The sequence below is a fragment of the Limanda limanda genome, chromosome 12, assembly GCF_963576545.1.
Source record: "Limanda limanda chromosome 12, fLimLim1.1, whole genome shotgun sequence".
Classification (NCBI taxonomy): Eukaryota; Metazoa; Chordata; class Actinopteri; order Pleuronectiformes; family Pleuronectidae; genus Limanda; species Limanda limanda.
In genome coordinates this window covers 9,699,381-9,721,224 of record NC_083647.1, presented here as the reverse complement: position 1 = coordinate 9,721,224, position 21,844 = coordinate 9,699,381, and the positions used below count along the sequence as shown (strand labels likewise).

The following is a 21,844-nucleotide window of genomic DNA, read 5'->3' as shown; positions in this document are numbered from 1 at the left end:
GTGTCTATAGTCTCTTTTTGTCTCATTTGCACAGTTTCTCAGCTAAATTGAATAGACAATTAGTTTTTTTTGCAAAGTGATGAAATAAACAAATATGTCACTTCCTTCAAGGTAAGATTCACGCAAATAGGAAATTCTATCCTCAGCCTTCTGATCTATCTTGTCAGCCCTTAACTCTGAATTTGCATCCAACACACTGCACACCAGGATGTAAAAACAACAAAATATTGCCAAATATTTTTACTGTAATAAACTTTGATACACATGGTTTCACTAGAGGAGGAAAGAAATTAATCTACGGCTCGGTGGAAACAATTTGAACACTATCTAAAATACACACAAACTTAGTTCTTATGGTCATCCTGGGATGTTAGAAGTGGCCCCAGTGGCAAATTGTCGTGTTGCAACCGTCTGAAAACACGCTAAAGATTTTTTAGAAATATTACATGCCCTGTATAAATAGGAAATATCTATTTAGAAGCCGCCCACCTGCTGCCCCTCCGACACAGAGGGGTCTGCAGAGGACACAGTGGGGGGCATCACTTGCTGCCCTGATTGATGACCATAGGTCCCGCAGGAAGTAACCCCGCCACCATGAAGGAGTGTTTTCTGAACCCCAAGTGGTATCCGGGAAAACATGAGCGACTCCAGTCAGGGAGCGTGTGTTCTCGTAGGCCATCTTAATGTTTGGATTTACTGAGTCACTGGGGATTCCGCCGCAAACGGGGAAATGAATCAGTAACTAAAAAATAGAGTTCACAGGCCATGCAAATTCCGCTGTGTGTCCTAAAACTTGCTACCAGGCCTGAAGAGTATATGACACCTCACTTCTGTGTGTTTCAGACCTTGATTGAAGGACCTTAGCAGTGAACTCTTTGAATACATTTCATATTTTCTAGGACAATTTTTCTGAAATCTCAGATGAACATGAATGACCATCTTTTCAGTATCAAGCAGGATGATATAAGACATCTCCGATATTGTTATAGACCTCTGAGCAAAAGCTGATCATGTAATACATTAAATATCAGGCTGAAAAAATGTAAATGTATTTATAAATATTGCCATTATTGGAATATATAAATTGAATATATTACAAAAAAGCTCAAAACTATCTTTTACAACAATCTATTATCTATCATTTTCATTATCTATCATTTTTTCTGATTTAGGGATATTTCAATTAAGGATTATCTGCAACTGTCCCTATAGCCAGAATGATAATAAAATCACAAAAAAAATCATAAATAAAATCCCAATCCCACTATAGAAATGATTCCAAATATTGAAAATATATTTTTTATGGATTTGAAGTTAATTGAAGTGTATTTATTTGCAATAAAGTGGATTTTGTAATCACTGACAATACTTTTTTAATATTACTCTCAGGCTGTACTCTCACTGACTGTCAAGCTTCAATTGTTACACTGTGTTATTCATTATTTTAATGGGATTCAATCAATCATCACACTTTATTTTTCATCAGCATTGAAAATTTTAAGTAGTTTTTGGTGATCAGGTTTATCAATGTTTACAGTAAACTTATAATAAATAATCTAATTGGATGACCTTCCCTTCACCTCAATCAAGCTATTTCTCGATCTACCCTTAAGGTCAACTGCCTATTTGCAATGAAAACTACTGTATACGTCTGTGTGGTTATGTTCTATTAAAATGGGAGGAAACTATGTTTATTACACTTTCTATAATGAATCATTCTAAGTTACAAAAATACCATCATAAACTATTTTCTCTCTGATTGCATCTACACTGAAGGCACTGTTGAAAACCACAGAAATGCTCCAACTCGACCAAACTAAATTTGCCTGTCACCAAACTGTATTTCACACATTCCCCCTGCAACAGTAGAGGAAATGCAAACTCTGTGAAGGATTACAAAAAAATTAAAGTTTAAAGAGCTTGAAGCAGCCCAGACAAATACACAATCGCCACAGTAAATAATAAAATATATAATCTTAAAAAATAAAATAGAAAAAGCTTTTATCAGGTTGAGATGTATGACTAAATCTACACTTCATTATTTGGGCTGCTGATATTAATAAGAAGAAAATTAGCCAATTATTTACTGTGTTGTAAAAAATATATATGTAATTATGAGTTCTTATGTTAGACAAAATCTATTTTGTCTAACCTCAAAGATGAACGCAACATGGGAAAAATATGATCACGTCAAAATTGTCCCTTTTCTACAGAAACGAAAGAATACAACGTTAATAGGATCATATATTATTTAAAAACTTGCATCCTACAAAACGATGTAGCTATATTTAATATTTTAGGTAACGTTGAAACACAAACATGTCATATGTCGACTCGTCATGGAAAAGAAAGGTGAGATCACAAAAGACGCACAGTTCCGTTAGGATTCGAACTGTGGAGGATTTTCGTTTGGACGAAGCCATCGGAATAAAAGGTTTTCAGGCCTGATGCCAATTCCACACGGATACACACGTTATCCGTGAGGCTGAACGTGCACGGGATTCAGCTGCTCTCTCCTGCACGATCAGCCCTCACGTTTCCATCATGGCACACAGGTATCAATTACCAATCAGATAGCATCTGTGGAGGCCCCCAGCATGTGCGCATGGAGCGCCGTGCAAGTGTGGGGAGGTTACACCTGAGCAAAGAAGATCAAGTTTCTCACTTATCAGTTTGATTTTCTTACATCAAGATTTAAATCCGATTGAGAATCGTTTCCACATGAGACTGGCTAAATGTGGATTATTCGTTTAAATTAACGAGTGACCCGAATAGGTTTTAGACCATTTAAAGCAACATGGAGAGCAAAATGTTTCCGCCAGTGCCAGGACTGAACCTCCAGTCAGATAAATGTTATATGTTGGTCATGTCCAGTTAGAGGAAAGGCAGCTGTAATGTGATAAATGTCAGGTATTGGAGTTAATTTCATCTGTCTATGGTGCAGAAAGGAAAGTGGATGGTTTGGGGTTGAGGCCCTCGCTGGTTGCAACAAAGCCGGAAAACAACTATATCTTTAAACTTACACCAACATTTCAACACCAGCTTCATTTGCAGAATTAAGCAGAAATAACGTGCGCTACAACACCATGTGGCATTTAAAGAAAGCCTTTATTTATTTTCTTAATATTTACAATGGAATTATAAAAATATATAATTAAAGCTTTGGCAAATATTTTACATTTACACTATTTAGTTCTTTGTTCACATCGTTGAGTCACTGTAGGATCGAGATCATGGCCGCATGTTAAATAGAATGGCGGCTTACAGAACAGCCCGTGGTTTTGTAATAAAACATCGATGACAGACTGAAAGGGCTAGACGTGTAATTTTTTTTAAATCTCCGTAAGAGAATATAGAGTGTAGAAAACATGAAGTAATTCAATGGAGGGAGAGAAAACTATCAACCAATGAGGGGAGACACCGATACATCCATGCAAGCTTACATTCATAAGGCCACGAAGGCCGATAAAGCTACAGTATACTGTATTCATAATGCATGTGAATGGGCCTGTGTTTGACTGTGAGTTACAGCACCCAGGGGTGGGGTGGGGTGGGGGGGAGGTCAGACTTACTGTTGGAGATTGTTGAAATGAGTTCATTTAAAAGGGTCTGGTAATTAAGGTGGTGTAAGTCCCGGTTATGATGATGAGGTAGGGAGACTGAGTCCGTGCACACTGTTCATGTCTCCATGTTGCTGCTGCTGCTGCTGCTGCTGCTGCTGCTGTTGTTGTTGTTGCTGCTGCTGCTGCTGCTTGCTCAGCGGACTGGACTGCTTTCTGTCTCCTGCACAACACAGACGAGAAATGTAAGTGGACGAGTCCTGTGCACGCAACTGCACATTATTTACCTGTTAAAAAATAAAGCATCTAACGCGAATTGCTTCACAGAGAAGTGTCCGTGCACAGACAGTGTCTTATTTCCCCTCAATTCCTGTGCGTAAAAGTTACCTTGGACCACATGGCACTCATGACGCTGGCAGATCAGTATTTAATAATTAACGTATAATTCGACTTCATTTGGCATTTGGTAAATGTTTACATTCTGCTGCGGAAATTGCTTGTTAGTGTACGTGCGTGAGAAGGGAACGAAGGAGGGGGAGTAACACCTCAGTCTGGCTCTAGGTCGATATGATAAAAATGCTAAAAGACTGGTTTATAGTCTATTACTACTAATACTACTATAATAATAATTAGTATTATTCTAATTATTATCTTTCATTACATAGGGGATACAGTTTTTAAAGACACACACACCTTCTCGGGCATGGTGGTGCTTGAAGGCCATGGATGAGTGGATCTCCCCAGCGTGCATGCCCATCCCGCCGCCCGGGTGGGACAGGGCCTGGCTCTGCTGCTGCCAGTGGTGGTGTCCGGCGGCCACATAGCCGCCCGTCGACCCGCTGTACACCCCGTACTGGTTGGTGGGAGAGTAGGCACACGCCGAGACATAACCGGATAAGGCGGAGGAAGGCTGCAGGCAAACAGATGAGGACAGAATGAGCACAACCCGCCTTGTGCCCCTCAGGACTGTACGTGACAGTATGTGGCCAGCAAGGATTCTTAAAGATTGGGTCAAAGTGGTTTAGAGGAGGAGGGAAACAAAATGAGGAACAGCCCTTACAGTTTAATTTACCACAAATAAGACTAATTACGGTATATATATAAATAAATCTCCTCTTAGCCCTAATACAGAAACACATATTATATCAGAAGTAATAAAACTCTCATAGGTCATATCTTATCTAACAGAGGTCTGTGGCCTGACGTGACTTCTGAATGAGGGTCTCTGATATATATGGAAACTTTTCACAGGTCTGCCACGAGAGCAATTATTTACTTCAGGCCTCAGCCCACTTTGGCACCAAACATTTGGACTGTTTCCCAGCAAGAAGAGAAAATGGCGTGGATGCAGCAATAGAAAAGTTGCAGGCAAAACAGATGTTCAAAGTTGTATTACCGTTTTCAATTTGTATTATTACCTGAGCGTATTTTATGTCGGCGTCGATGGCGGATTTGTCGATCCCGTTGACCGTGTGAGCCGCAGGGAAAGCTGCTCTGTTCCACTCCTCCATTTTTGGTGGATATCCCTCCGCCCCAGCCATGGCTGATTCAGAAACAGTAACTCCGTGTCAAACATGTGTAAAACGTCGAATTGATCAAACGTGGGGGAAAACAGTGCTGCCTCTTTTTAGATTGATAATAAATTAAATACAATTTACCCATTTTTAAATGAATTTAATGCATTGATCTCCTGAGCTATTAAACATATTGCATTTTAAAAACATTATGTTATGGTTAACGAAAGCAAATATAATATTTAATATATAATTTATTGTTAGAATTATTACAATTATCTACGTGCATAATTGCTTGTAATGCTTGTGAATTATAAAATTATGCCTGCGTTTTAACTTCATGAAAAGAAAATAAGTTGAAAGCAAACAACATTACATTAAACTTAATATCTTTTTTATATTTCTATTTCATTTAATAATTTCTAGTTATACTTTTACAGGATTATTATGTCTAATATAACCTCGCATTTTATTGTCACATGTTTGCGTGAAAAAAGTGAAATATAACCAATACCTGCACAATTATAAGATTACACTGTCGACCTATTTAAATAAGAAAAAAATATATATTCTTTTGTTACATATTAGTAAATGATTACACGTACAATTTGTATAATAAAATACACTTGGACTTATGGCACAAAAATGCAATGGTCCATGGCGACTTAAAAGTGACTCCAGCTAGTGTACACACCTGATAAAAACAGCGTGTAAAGGATCAGAAAGGCAAAGAGAAAGTGGCTGTAGAAACTAGCTGAAGGATTAGAGGGATATAGCAGGTGAGCAAGGTGTTTGCTGACGCTTCATCCCATGAAAAGGCCCATTGACATGTGGCCTTATGCCTTGTGGCTAAATACTGAAACGAAAGCCTGTATTACATCCAATGGACATATTGTTGTTCCTGGAGCCAGGCGAGCGTGTGTGGAGGGAAATTCGTCATGAAGAATAGGACAGTAATAACCAGCTGCAAGGATTTATTCAGACCTAAATTGAAAACTATGGGAGCTGCGGGTTTACATGTTTGGCACAGAGACGCAGAGGCCTGAGATTCCTCCCAGAGCACATAGTGGCTTTGATTTCCTCACCTGTGGAATCCATGAAGGCTCGTATGCCGAGGATGTTGCTGACGGTGTGCGCAGAAGGCCAAGCCCTGGATAAGCTCATATGCCCGGCCGTCACCGGTACTCCAGCGGGGCCGCTCATCTTTGGCGACATGGTGTTGGGGTAGGAATAAGGGTATATGTGGTTGTAGGAGAGGCCGGCCTGCGCGGACGCCTGCTTGCCGCCCTCGTACTGGTTGGGCTGTGAGAGATTCCCAATCTTGTTGCGTAAAATCCTGCTGATCGAACTCACCGACGGGACATTGTACTTGTCACAAACTCCGTCCGCCAAAAGCCTGTCCCGGATCTCCCACGCAAAGATCCCGGGGTCGTTTTGTTTGTATTCCCTGATATTCTTCACCACGTTAGGCGTCGTGACCCGCGGCTTGCTCCCGCCGATGGCACCGGGCAAGATGGAGCCCGTCTCGTTGTATCTCGCCAAAATCTTGCTCACGCAGCCGTGCGAGACTCGGAGCTGCCTGCTGATGTCGCAGGGCCGGATCCCGAGCTGGGCCAGCTCCACGATTCTCAGCCGTATGGCGTTGGGCAGGGGTCGTCCATTGACGAACACGCCGCCTAACTGGTTCACCTCTCCATAGGTTTGCTCTGCAGGAGGACAGACATTTCAAATGAATGCACAGATGTCTGAAATCAATAAATATAAAAACCGTCCATGCACTCGTGATCCTGCCAAATCATATATTTTTATTAAGCAACTAAGTCAAAGGCAGCCACAATGTGCTCAGTCTGCACCAGTTTGACGCAGGCCAACTTTACATTGCACTTTAAATTGTGGGTTTAAGTTGTTAAACACGTGCCAGCCTATACACATCATAGCAACCGTTATTTTTCGACTTTACAAAAGTGTGTAAAGTGTGTGTGGCTGGGTTTACCCTCCACCATTCCTGCGTACTTAAAAACAACACAAAAAATGGCGAGCCTGAGGAATACACACCGGGAGCTCTTGAAAGAAACGCTGTACATAAGATAATTGTTTGTGTTTCCATAAGATTCAAAGCTTTACGCAGAGAGCAGTGACTGCTCAGGAAAAAACTCCATCACGATATAATCTTGACAAGCTGTCGCAGAAAGATCTTCTTCATTTGCACACAATGTGAACAGGAGAGAAAGGGAAACACTAAACGCAGATTTCTGTTTTTACGCAGAGACACTGAGTCTGGATACTCTTCCATAACCCCCCCTGCCTCTGAAGCATGCAGATATAATCCGGGCTTACCCATTTGCCAATATGTTTCGAGATGCTGGGGGAATGTAGGTGCCCCTTCAAATGGCTGAATGCGTCCGAGAGAAGGCAGAGAAGGAAGGGGAACTTGTGGAGTGAGCCCCAGAGGAGGAACACGAGACCTCCCGAAATCTCTTCCCACTGCAGCGTAGCCCCCTTCTGTTTTTCTCTTTAAAAGCAAGTGAGAGGTACACAGCGGCGCCGAAGTGATCTGCATCCGATAAAAGCAAATTGAAGTTGTCCCGGGGAGTCCGGGAGTTTGCTGGAATTAATTTGACGCGTACTCCACGACAATCTTCGCTGTTATACGCGGAGCCCGTGCCTCGGTCTCATTGGTCGTCCTGCGCTGGAAACAGCTGTCAGCCAATGCAAACCCCATCCGGTTGGAGCCGAGCTGCCTCCTTGAGATATTTTTGCATAGGGGGAAGTGGCAGAAAGGGACGCCTTTCATCCAACGTGCAGACTTCTGGCGAGGACTGTATACATCACAGGAGATCCGCACAAGGATGACACAGGAGGGTTATCCATGTTTTCAGCTCTAAATTAAACCCCAGCCGCTTTATTTACAGCTGACATACACATACTTCAGTTAGCTTCACATGGAGAAGCATAAATTTGACATGAATTATTAAGTGAGAGGGTGTAATTACAGATAAGTTGCACCAATCACTGCAGCAAAGGTCTTTGATATTCATGCGTAATTACATTTTTACGCATGGGATGTGGGGGAGCCTGTGGCGTGTGGTGTACATTATACTTAAACTCAATAGTCACGCAAAGCGCGGTGGATTTAAGAGCACGCATGAGTGAATGGTTCATGCTTCCAAAGGGCATTTTGAAAATGATCTGTGGGAGATACACGGTGCCATCTTGGCTAAATAGATTCCATGCAAATCCTATAAAAACAAGTAATTTCCCACAAGTTGCTATTTTTTTGAGACAGTTCTGTTTCGCCATGTCACCATATTTTACCCAAATGGATTTATATTTCTGCATTTTGATTCGGAGTGATGGTGGGGATCACGCGTAATCGAGTGTTTTGGCGATCAGAGCTGGAGGAGACATTGCACACGGGCTGCCCGAGTCGTTTTTTTTTTTATAAGCCGGTGTGAGAGCATCAAACACGGGCCTCGTGTAATCGATACCTCTGTGGATCGCTGCGCTCCCAGACTATGGGCCAAATCGACTGGATTCCAGAGACGCGCATTATCACAGCATGTTTTGCGGAGTTTCCTGTGCAAGTTTAGAAGGTATCGTTTATACGCTCGCAAAACGTCACTTGTAAAAAGTTAACGGTCGACCCAATGGTAACAAGGTGCAGTGTCCTGATAGCCCTCTCCTTCCCCCCCACCATCCTCTCTATACCACCACCACCACCACCACCACCACCACCCCAGCACACCCCTCTCTTTCTCGCGGCCACTCCACCACCCAGACCTGGGAGCTGCTGGACACATGGAAAGCATCAGGTTTGGTCAGAGGAGTTTTCAGCTCGTCTTTAAGTTGGATGGTGAAAACAACGAGAGATATGATGTGTCCTGTTTGCATGCAGGTTCCAGGATGTCGAAGCAGGAGGGGCGTGATCTAATCTGATGCTGCTGAGCATGAAACCATTGATTTCATATTTCATATTTCCCTCCGTCTCTCTCTCTCTCTCTGTCTGTGTCAGTGTCGCTCGCTCACTCCCCTGCTTGTGTGGGTCTACCTCTCCTCTGTGGCCTTCATGGCTGCCAGGACTCCCCTCATCTGGACAACTCTGGAATTACATGGTTTGGTCAGCACGCTGTCTCCCGCCTCTGAATTACGCGCTATATGCTGGAGTATAGGTAAAGTTTCCGTGCTAACATTTGTCCAATACGTGAGATGAACTATTTAATTGCAAATAACGAGAATTGGATTGAGAAAAATGTGTTGATTTGCACGGTTTATTTACTTATATTTAATAAATAATTTTTCATTCGCAATATCCCAAACCATGTCACTCGTTATGCATCTTTCTCTAAAATACTTCTGCAAGTTTTATAATGCATAATTTGTTGTTAATGAAGCCTTTTAAATGTATTGAGAAAATAATTGTTTTATAATTTTCCTCTCACCGCTGCACCTTGGCAGGGTTGATAGATTCAAATTGAAAGAAGGAGCACAGTTTGAAGTATTTTTCCTTTGACCGAGAAATATTTTCATTTCGGGCGTTCAGACGTTTTAATGGCATCAGAAGCCAAAATGTGTGAATGAATCCAGCGGTGGTTTGGTTTTACTATCTGGGTCCACACTCATTTGGCTAAACAAATTTTATAATATGTTTTATATAAACGGTATATTGGCGTTGTATATGTTTGTATTGCAGGATGAAGGAGATGTAGAATAAATAATAATGAATATTCCACGGGGTTAGAAGAGACTATATAGCCGTTATAGTTTCTTTGCACATCACGAGACTTTGCAACCGTCTCCTCGGGTTCGTCATGTGTGACCAAACAACAACAGAGTTCGAACGGCTCCCCTCAGTCTCCGGGATGCAAAGTGTATTCACACAATATGAGCCCACATAAATACACTGCGACACAAACACAACACGCAGCAGTATTTCTGTTTAAATGTAAAAGAGGGTGATACCGTTAATTACTGACGTTCTTCTTTCTTTATTCTCCGAGGTGCAGGTTGATCAGGTCACTTCTGAACCATGTGTGTCTGAATACATCTTTATTTTCAGACATGAAACCTTATTATTTACTGTGATCATTGGACACATTTATTTAGCCTTTTCATTTCGTGTTTATACTGTGTGGTCTAATGATGATCATGGACTAAATGTCTTACTTACTTACAGCTATGGTTAAATATTGATGCTGAGACAAGTGAGTTTTTCTCTTTTTCATTAATATGAATTAGTCCATGTTCCCAGAATGACGACAGTTAATTCAAGTGCAAGGATTACATATTTATTTTTGGTCAATCTGAACAATTCACGTAATGCTTCCTCAACACACTTTAACGTGTATTTAAAATATTTAAAAAATGATACAAGCAAAATATACTTAATAAACTAATTGATCTAATTATTATATCAAATTATGCTTTCATCGGTCAGACGCTTATTTTAATTGAAGCAAGGGAAATATGAGGTTTTCAATTTTCGTTAGGTCAGTGGCAAACGTTCCCTTTCAAAAGATTTCAGATGTTATTTTCCTATTGCTGGCTCAGTCGTATAAGATAAGTTTATACTTTGAGACAAATAGAGAGGTCCTCAAGTCACCTCTCAGATCACGCACACACAAATACACACACACACACGCACACACACACACACACACACACACACACACACACACACACACACACACACACACACACACACACACACACACACACACACACACACACACACACACACACACACACACACGTTAACTCATGCGATCGACACCTGACACTCGCAAGGTGCAACGACCCCCGTCGGTAAATATTGATGTTGGTTTTAAGTGTCATCACAGGATTCACTTCCTCAAGTGTGAATTGTCTTTAAAGACTTGTGGAGAATTTAAAGGCTCGATTTTTGTATTGTCTTGCAGTGTGTGTGAATGCGTATTTGTGTGTATGCGTGTGTGATTGGTAGAAATTATTATTCTAGTGATGCCTCATGTGGAGTTAATGATATTTCTTCATAAATTCCGTTGCAAATATTTAAATAGCTGAAAATCAATACATCATTATGTGTGTGTGCGTGTGTGTGTGTGTGTGTGTTTGTGTGTGTTTGTGTGTGTCTTTGTGTGTCTGTGTGTGTGTGTCTGTGTGTGTCTGTAACTAATATAATCAATGGCTTCTTGGACTGTTTATATTAAATTTGTAAAATATGCAGTAGCAGTAATGACAGTTTGCAGCAGTTTGAACAAAGTCTCCTTGTCTCTCACCAGTTTAACACGGTAATCATGTCCAGTTAAATGTGTCTTTTCAATTATTCAAAAAGAGCCAGAATCTTTATATGTTTTTTGACATGGATTCAATTTTCCTTTAACAAATGGGTGAATCGTGTGAGCCTGTTTGGTGCCTACAGTTTTGAGTTAGTGTTTGTGAGTTAAGTGATGTCAGGGCTCAGTGTGGAAGTTAATACAAGGTCCAGATCTGTGTGCATTTAGCACACTGGGACCAAAATGAGTTAAAACCTTATATTCCCATTATAGCACCAAAGCAGTGCAGGTAAAAGCAAACGCTGTGTCGTTTTTTAAACCAGAGCAATAACTAAAAGTGGGCAGCAGCAATTAAGGCCCTCATTTGTTGTAATAACAAAACCCATACATTAAACCTTAAAGTTTCACATGTTGTCTAAAAGCTACTAAACCCTTGTTGCTCATTATGAGAAAAGAGGAGGGGGGAGGGCGATCATTGTTTATTCAGTTCAGAGCCAACCTAGAACAACCTGTGGGCTAAAGAAACACACCGATTCCTCAGTCGAGCACTCACACACACACACACACACACACACACACACACACACACACACACACACACACACACACACGCACAAACACGCACACACACACACACACACACACCCTCCTCTACCAAAAAGGTTTGTCCTCTCCTATCTGATCCAGAGGTGGTGATGTGTAGCCTCTTTGTGCCCTTGCTGCTGAGGTTCTGCTGAAACTCAGTTCTTTTATAGCCACAGGACCCACTCTGAGCCGCAGAACACGCCTAATGAGGGCGTGCAGCCCAGCCATGTGAGACACGCCAGCTTTTTACCAGGCAGGGTAATAGTTTGTGACCTTCACTGAACACATCTCATGTGTCTTCTTGTACCAAGCATGTAGCTCTAATTGTTACAGTGAGGGAGACACCTGAGGGTTAGGTCTGTACTTTGACTCTTATTGGAGGAAAAGACAAATAATTAAACTTTTCTAAATCTTCAACAGACTGAAAGTATTGTTAATTTTAGTTTTTTATGAAATTGTAAATACGTGAATTGAGTTTTGTGTCCTTGTATCTTGACATACATGCTGTTAGTACATCTCAAAATGGCAAAATGTTACAGTTGGTATACACATGTATTTCTCCATCATTTACCCATTACATTCGTACGTCATCCGACAAAAAACCAACTCCATCTGATATGAGTGGTTTCACTTTGTATTAGATTCATACCATTGAACGTCCTTGGGAATTCACGACACACTTGTTGTGTGTTGAGGACAAATCTGCTTCTTATTCCAAGTGGAAACATGTTGGGGAAAATACAACAAACTGTTTTCTTTCTGCTGCTGTGACTCAAGAAACTGTCAACGCAAAATGTGACCAGCAGACGTGTGTGTTGGGATTCAGAGTCTCATCTCTGAGGTGGGTTCTGTGGATTTAGTGTGTATGTTACAGATGGAGACTCCCTATGAGCTCTTAATGCTGTTTTTGTTTGTTTGTCACTTAATGGAAACTCTTACAATTTTACTTTGAATGAGCATTTTCTCTTATTAATGTAAACCAAAAGGCTCAATAATCAAGCATCAGTCCACACTGGCATTCAGGTTTTCCTCTTAGCTTTTTCACTTATACTCAAAAACCAAAGAATACTTTAATAAGTGTTGAGGAGTAGAAGTAGAAATCTCACCGGGATCCTCATTATACTCCATCAATGATTTGTAAAAGTATCATTTTTATGGAGATATGATTGTGGGTCATAAGAGGAATTATAACCTGCACCATGCAACCTCTTAATCTTATGGACACCTGTGAAGTCAACGTGCCATCTGATGAGGAGAAGATGCAATGATGTTGTTTTAGTTTTAATCGCATCTTCCCTGCACCTCCTCTTTTGCTGCAGCACAAAATGACTTTGACAATAAACAATTTGAAGAATGTGACACTTTAACTATAAATACTGTTATTAAACTAGGTGAAACCAAAGCTGATTGGCTATTTAATAACCATATCCATATACGTGTACTGAGATCAGATACATCTGGATGTGAGTTGGCGCCACATGGCCCCTGTTTGTAGATATCAGCACTCTGCACATGTCTGATGTGTCTCTGTGTTATATCTTGACAAATTAATAAAAATGACTCATTATATGCAATGTTACAGAAAGTGAAAAATAAATCCCTGGATTACCCCACTTGATTGAATCTGCTCCAAAAGTTATTGGGTTCTTCCATGGCCCCACCCTTTCACCAAGTTTCAAGAAAATCTAATGAAGTCGTTTTTTGCATTATCCTGCCAACAGACAGGCAATGAATGTATAACCTCCACGCTGGAGGTAACTGTAAGACCTCCACTCGTGTTATATACTCTCGTATTACAGTAGCTTTTCCTACTGGAACAATGTGATTTAATGCTCAATAGTTGCCTGTGTGGCTGAAAAAGAGGCTGCACTTATCACGATGCACCTCATTAGGATCAAACCTGTGACATCGTACTGGAACCAGTAACAATAACTCCAGTGAGATGACAACGTCCTCTGCAGAAGATAAGATGAAAGAACACACATGTTAAGCATCTGCTATCAGACTAATAAAGATTCAAAGTGTGACCAGTATCTTTATCAGACATGGATTCAATTTACCACCATTTAGATAAAGATCCAGAGGTCAGAATGTGATGCATATTACACTGAAGTGAAAAATGATGGTATAATACTTCCTACAGATAAATATCCAGGAGGGAAAAAAAGGAAATAGTCACTGGCAGCACTGATGTCTCCTAGTTTTTGTCATGTCACGATGTTTGTTCCTAATTATCATCAGAACCCGACTGATAATGATGTTTGGGGGCCGACCCCAATATAAGGGAGGGAAACATTTCCAGTGTGAATATATAATCTGATATACATATTCAAAAACATTCGTTATCAAACGCTTGTGACAAAGACAAATATTGTTATTTTACAATTAAACCCTTAACTCTATTATAAATGAAATGAATAAAAGGAAAACACAAATACAAAAAATACGTAAAACTTGGATTGAAAAAAGAAAAAAAAATGTACGTTACATATATGAATATATCCAGTTCTTTATGTCATATTTATAAACTATAATAAACATAAACTACTATTTGTTATGGACAAACTATGGAATGACACCATTATCAGCAACCATTTTCCTGTGTTGTTTATTCTGTAAAATATTAGTTTTCATTTCGGCAAAGTACAGTTAAAGGCACATTGCTTTATTATAATGCAATGTGTTAGGTAGAGCTCCCTCTCTGGCAGTGAGCAGAATAGATCCAAATGCTGATGAGGTGATAGATAGTTTCTTACTTGGAGACAGAAAGTTAGGACATGTTTTTTTTCCCGTACATTATATAAATGCATTGTGTGCTGTTACAGTTTATTTTCATCATTTCAAGGTAGACAAACCATCGTTGGTCATGATGTCATTATGATGTCATCATGACCCTAACGCTAACCCTAGAACATAGATCACAACACCTGCACTAGAGACTAAATCACATCAACATTATAGAATATTGAGAGAAGGAAAAATCATAATTACTACATCATTAGCCCTGATGCTTCCAGTCTATCCAGCCTGTTCATAACAGAGAGCTTTTCTAGCCTTTATTAAACGCACCTTTTTTTAACGCTCCCATGCTTGGTTGTTGTTTGTAAGTCGGGCCACGCTGAGCTGTGTCTGTTCTCAATTAGGAGGAGGAACCTTAATAACTTTCGGAGCACTTCAGACTCCGTCCCTGGCTGCTACGGATTCAAGCTGCCCTACTTGGAAATCAGCCCAGAGAGTCGAAAACAGCGGGGGTCACGTGGAAATTGACTCTGACCTTGTGTTTTTCAATTCACAATTCTTCTGCAATGTTTATGATTAACATTTGACTTTGACTTTGACTGCTTTCCTGTTTCGCTAATTGCCTTGTGTCCCCGATTAAATCTTGATAAGCTTTTAATGACTTTCTTGACATACAGCTCAACAACACCTGTAATAATAATAATAACCGGGGATTTCTAAAATGATCCCCTTGAAACTGTCCTGTCGCGTGTCGTGAATTGCACTTGTGGTGTAGCTCTTTTGCATCCAAGCTTAAGAATGCCAGATCCCACGATGGAAAATTCTGCGGGGGGGGGGGACGTCCAAGGCCTTCAATTGGAGGCAGTGTGATATCGTTTTCCGCCAAACCAGAAATCAAGGCCTCGGAAGGGCCTTTCTTATGTCAGGGATAGGGGTGCTGTATGTTTTCTGACAGTTGTTCCTTTTAAGATTAATGGGCTTATGAGAACCGTGTGTCTTCCTCCAGGAGCCAAGCTCAATATCAGTCAATGTTACCAGCATTATCGTGCCGTCCTGACAAAGGAATCCCAAAGACGGATCGAGTGTTCATGTCACAACAACGGGAGAATCACCATCAGCGTTTTAATGTGTGTGTTCATGAAGAGGACAAGGAGGATTTCTTACTTACGGGTCAACACACGCAAGCTAATTAATGTCATGGTGTTTTTTAAAGACTTTCGTGCTGCAAATGATAACACACATTAACGCAGCTGAAGTATAAGGTCATGGATTTAGAAGTGAGGCAAAAGAAAAGCACAACTAGCTCATCCTTGTCCGCAATGTGTGAGGTGCAGGGATCTATCCTTGTACGTGTATCAGTGCACTGACCTCACTGAACCACCGCCAGATGCTCATAAATACATTCCCTTATTTCTACCCTTGTGTGGATGCCAGTTGGGCCGGGAAGTGGGTTTGTTTTGGGTGTTCTCGGTATATTCCACACAAGAGAGCCGTGCTGACTCTCCTGAAACGCAGTCATGTATTCCTGCCTGTGGTCGTCTGTCACGGAGGCGATCTGTTGAAAGCTGCACAGCTCTGGCCCAGTGTCTGCACAATGGAGACCTGTTGGTCCCGACACCCCGGGATTAATCAAGTGGACGTCTCGCCCCCTTGGTGAATTGTATTGCCTTACAGTGGCGGTCCAGAGTCCAGCGTGTAAACGTGAAAACCGACCCCGGGTTCTGGTGAAGTGAGCAGTTAGGGCTGCCTCCGCCGATGTCAGAAACTCAGCCCACATGATTATTTTTTGGTCACATCTGCACACATTCCCTTTCAGCCTTCGAAAAACACGCATGTGTGTCCTGCAGTGTGCGGATACTCCATGTCTCTCGTCAGCTTTCCCTTTTTTAGTAAGAATAAGAAAAACGCCTTTTTTAGAAGTAAATGAACAAGTTAATCACGCCGAGCACAAATCAGGCCTGTAGCGTCGCGTAGAGATGTTTTCAACCTGCAGCGAAAGAATGGGGGACCTCAGCTCACTCATACTGGTGCTGAAATGTCTGACATGTTTGCGCTGAGTAGGGACAGACAGGCCTGCAACCAAGCCTGGACTTGCTGGCCAAGAAAAAGCCCCTCATAGTTCCCCCATTTTTCCTCCAGCTCGTCCTGAATGAATGCACTGCCTAACCCTCACATATAGACTGAGTGAGTCACTGGGTTTACAATCATAAAAAATATAGAACTGGTGTGAAAACAGACGGTTGCTGTCTCTGTTCTAATGTAAATTCTAAGGTAAATATTGAAGTTGAATAGAGTAGACACCGGGAAGCAGCAAAGGCATTGTTCACAATAGACGAGTGAAAGCAGTGGAAGTGAAAGAACAGGGAAGGTGAGGTGAGGTCAAACTGAAACTTCACATGCAATATACTGTGTGTGTGTGTGTGTGTGTGTGTGTGTGTGTGTGTGTGTGTATGTGTGTGTGTGTGTGTGTGTGTGTGTGTGTGTGTGTGTGTGTGTGTGTGTGTGATAAAGCAGGGAGAATGATCATAAAATGAAATAAAAAGAACTGAATGAACTGTTCACTCTGTTTCTTTCCTGTCTTTTGTCATCATAATTGTCGAGTGTATCTGGTTTCGTTGAATGCAGCACAGAAACAATTTGACATATTTGTCAATGAGGCCCCGTCTCCAATTCTTTTCTTGTTTTTACTTCTTTGTGTTTTGTCTTGTTTGTTTTCTATGTACATATATTGTTTATTATTCATTTTTTTCCATCTACCTGTCTTTACGATTTGTATTGTTAGCAGCAAAAAAAAGAGCCCTCTCATTTATTGACATGTATTTCTAAAAGGGGCTCAAAAAAACAAGCATTTGTCTTTGCAAATTAATACAAAGATTTGTTTCCCCCCAATAATCAATTAAACCTATCCTATTCATACATTAGCCAGACTACTTATCCTTTTGAGGGTCTCGATCAACTGACGATAATCTCAACTGACATTGGAGGAGAGATGGGCTAAACCATCGCCCGTCTATCAGTTACTGTTAAATGTAAAATTAAAAAAATACGCAGAATATCCCAGAAGTGTGGTCATATCTTCAAAGCATAAAGATGTTGAATGAACGTTTCTCAAAAAACTTACAGTGCTCTATAATACACTTAAATAACCAATGATTCAAATTAAGGACACTTAGTTCATAGACATTGTTCCAACATGTAAAGGTATTAATCCATGATTATTGTTGATTACAATGGAATAAATCAGCTAATTGTTCCTGCACTACTTGTAGCAATCAGTATAGAGAGTATATAATCAGAAGTACACAATAAGTTTGAGGGTTGTCTAATAGAACCTGCATTTGTTAGTTTTCGGAATAGAGATTTGCATTTTCTCAATTAAACTGATGTGTATTTATTCCATTATTATTTGTTTTTAGTTTACAAAGTGTCATTTAAGATCATTGTTAATGTCATGTTATCCCGGAGAACTCCCTCTGCTGTGGAAACAGAAACAACAAACACTCTGTTGTTACAGTTACAAATCAGATCGTGATTCATGTCGGATATTGTTGACATTAGTTGTAATTATGACGGTGTGTGCAGCCGAGCCCACATGTGATGATGTTATTTGTTGGAACAGCTTTGGAAAAAAAAAGTTAAACGACAAACTGCGATAGCTCAAAGTCACTGTTGATGTAACCATATTTGAATTGTGTACACCCATATTACATCTAATTACATGTGTTCGGTCAGAGGTCTCAGCGAGCGGCCTAGACGACTCATGGTGTTATGGGATGTCAAGGAGAGCTTACCTTCATCCGGCGTAATTAGAGGACGTCTGCTGAAGTTTGCAACATGAGGAAATTATTTTTCCTCCACCTCTTTGCGACTATCCTTTCATTAACTCCTAACACTGACGACAATTTGTCCAGGGTGATGAATTAAGTATCATTTCATGCTCTTCAGTGTTATTTTAGCAGGTTTCGGTTATCGCGGCAGATTTGTCGATGGAAAATCTGAAGGGGTGGAAACTTTTTGTCAGCAACTGTGCAGATAAATCAAAGCCTCTCCGGTCTAATTCAAGGTACAATTATCTCAAAGGAGAGGCTTTTGTGGAGGTTTTAAAGTGAGCCCATATGCTGCAGACCACAACCTGCTGCCACATCTCCAAAACATCTACAGAGATGGAGCTCAAGTGTTTCCTCCTTCAGATAGAAAAAAAAAAGTGCATCTTGTCCAAGAACAGAGAAACAATTACAACATCAAATAGAGAGAGTGTGGCACACTTCCCAGGATCAGAGGGTTGAGTCTTTCCTTGGCAGCGAGCGGTGATACTGGCTGAGAGCCCCCTTCACTCAGAGAGGATGGCGAGGATTCCCCCCATGACACAAGGGGAGGAAGGTACAGATCCAGTTGTGGAGTCAACATTTCTGCTCTTTGTCACTGTGATGATTAGGATTGTGACGATAAAACATGCATTCTGTCATCCCTGTTATCTGAAGATTGAATAAATCAGTGGAGTATGTGATTTTTTTCCTCTTTTGTTAAGCTTTCAAAACAAGTGACATCATATTTTGGCAAAACCTTTTACAATTATTATAGAAGTATATAGGAAAACTGATTAATCTGGATAAAGAAACTCACACTACATGACCTGGTAATCTGCGTCAAGGCGAGTAATCTGTATTTAACATCCAAGACAAGAGCCAATAATATGTCTATCAATATTTCTTCAGTGCAACTTCAAGTGAACTCATTGCACCGCTGTGCTGCCTCAAATATGAGATAACCACAAATGAGTCATAGTAGAAGCAGTGTGAATATTAGAGGCCAATGTTGTTATATGCACCAGGAAGGAGTGGGTTTCCCAACTGCACATGTGAGTGAGACAAACTTAAAGAAAATCCAATGTGATTCTGAAAACAGCTTTACCGGCTGAGATTGGTCAAATGTGTGCAACTCTGCAGGAGGGATTTAACGCCATTTTATACAACTTAATTCCTTTATTTGGTGTTTTGATGAAAGTGGTGGGCAGGTCCACTGTAGATGTCCAGTTGGGTCAAGATGGGAAGTCACATTATTTCCATGGATGGGGATCAGGCACTTCGGTGACCTGCACTCATAATTTTGATCCACTTCTTGACAATAATCAGTTCATAAGGATGCTAACGATGATTATTATTATTATTAACTGGCGTTGCTTCCCTTAACAACATGTATAAACAACAAGTAATATAACAACAAGTCTAACAGAGCTTATCCTCTCTCCCCCCCTTTCTCTCTTCTCTCCCAAACCGGGTGAGGCAGATGGCCGCCCACATTGAGTCTGAAGTGTTTTTTCTCCACAGTTGCCAAGGTGCTCGCTCGTTGTATAGGAACTGTCGTGTTTCTTTGTAAAACTGTAGGATCTTAGCTCCTGCACTTTGTAGAGTGACTTGAGATAATGTATGTTATGATCTTGCGCAATACAAATAAAACTGATTTATTACTGCAGATTTAGTTAATTTGTAACTTCTTCCTACCTGTCCAATAGGATCACACACTAAAAGAACTCCATGAACTCATTTCCGATGTCTCATCATGCCGAAAATAGGATTTATATTCAAAGGTGCTGGTAACAACGGATCCTGTTTTTTAAGCACACATAATCCACCTCCAGCTTCAGTATCATAACTTTACACTCCGGTGTGAAGTGTTAATGCTGGGGGAGTTAAGTCTGTGTCAGTGGTGCTCCTGCAGCAGCGCTGTGACCTGTCAACACGGAGGGAACCGTCTGAAAGTGATACTCACTCTTCGGAGAGCGTTTGGACTAATCCAAGCGAGACGTTATTAGCATTCTGGAGCTAAAATGTTTGAGTTAAAGCTAAAAATGCATTTGTCACTGTCTCTTGTCTTCAGATGATTCATTCTCACCCATTCCTCGCCCTCTTTTCTCATTCTCTGAACTTGAGCCGGGACAAGTGTGAACAAGTCCCGGGGGACGGGTTTGATGGGCGACTTTTAATAGTTTCTTTTCTCGCCATGCAACATCAGGGAAAGAGGGACAGCTCTTTGTCCACCTGAATAAGGGAAAACCTAAAGATAAATGCACTTTAAATGAATTTAAAGTACATGATATTCATCACAATGTTGTTTTTAAATAAATTATTATTTATAATTATGATTTAGTTTAGAATTATTATTATTTAGAAATTAGAAATAGCTGTCATTGATTAGGTACAATAGTTTTGCACCTAAAAATAGTGGCCTTTAATCCTTATGAGGGGTGGACCAATACCTAAACCCATTGAACTGTGTGCCCTTAACTTTCATACATGCAAACATTCCTCCCACTTTTTTTCCCCTCACCTCTGGGTCATATCAAGTTCTCCGGGAGAATGCAGATAGCAGCGATAGCATCGACAAGATGGTGCAAAGTGATGACACGTTTGCCGAATCAGCCCGTCTGACGATGCGTGGGGGTTAGCGAGGAACACGTAGCGCGCCGCTCACGTAATCATGGTTAGGTGTAGTCGAGGCCGAGGCGTACGGTTACATGTTTTTCTCTTGAGAAAAATTACAAAAGGCAGACTGAAGTGTCGGGAGGCAGAATTGCACTGAGGCAGCAACATTTCACTGATTGAGTTAAACCTCAACAGATGGAGCCAAAGAGCCACAGGTTCTGTTTTTTTTCCGGGGATGTGAGTGATATTAGACTAGAGCTGCAGTGAAAAGAGTTCTCAGGCAGGGACCGATAATTAAGTAGCTCATATTTTGATAACGTTCTTTCCTGTTAGCTGGAACATGAATTACAGGTCATTTAACTGACCCTGTGTGGCCTTTAAACTTGAACTAGCTATAGCAGCTGTGCAGAGGAGCTACTAACATTGAGAATATCAATGCTAAGAACATTACAGATCACAGCTACACGTCTTTACTCCCACATAACAAAAAGTTTGGGCCCAGATTTGGCCCACACTGAACCCTGTCATCCTGCCCACAGAACACTGGAATGACGGCAATTGGCCGGTCTACTGCTATTTGCCAGATCTAGGCCACAAATAAGAATCAGCAATACCGCATGTCAACCAAAGGTGGCCCGAATGTGCTTTGAGCTCTTTGGGCCATATTAACCATTTACCACATTGGCCACTTTAGTTTCACATCCAAGTTACATCTTGCCCAGAGCCATGTTTGCCAAAAAAAGGCCGCCCAATTTGTTTTGGGATACTTGAGT

The 21,844-nt window shown here is 40.9% G+C and overlaps 1 protein-coding gene across 1 annotated transcript; it reads right to left on the bottom strand.

Annotated features, from left to right (window-relative positions):
* Window positions 1–3,637: 3,637 nt before the first annotated feature.
* On the bottom strand, window positions 3,638–7,452 carry pax1a (paired box 1a). The gene is made up of 5 exons (XM_061083201.1): window positions 7,412–7,452; window positions 6,160–6,780; window positions 4,979–5,103; window positions 4,254–4,470; window positions 3,638–3,783 (listed from the first exon to the last, which is right to left on the bottom strand). The coding sequence occupies exons 1-5, from the start codon at window positions 7,413–7,415 to the stop codon at window positions 3,638–3,640; spliced, it is 1,113 nt and encodes a 370-aa protein (XP_060939184.1). The 5' UTR covers window positions 7,416–7,452.
* Window positions 7,453–21,844: the final 14,392 nt, after the last annotated feature.

What these genes read in the sequence shown, in the direction of transcription:
- pax1a (XM_061083201.1), bottom strand. An exon ending in AGCCTTCATGGATTCCACAG is followed by an intron (nt 5,104 to 6,159) that starts GTGAGGAAATCA and finishes TTTCTGAATCAG; the next exon opens with CCATGGCTGGGGCGGAGGGA. An exon ending in GCACCACCATGCCCGAGAAG is followed by an intron (nt 3,784 to 4,253) that starts GTGTGTGTGTCT and finishes TGTGTTGTGCAG; the next exon opens with GAGACAGAAAGCAGTCCAGT.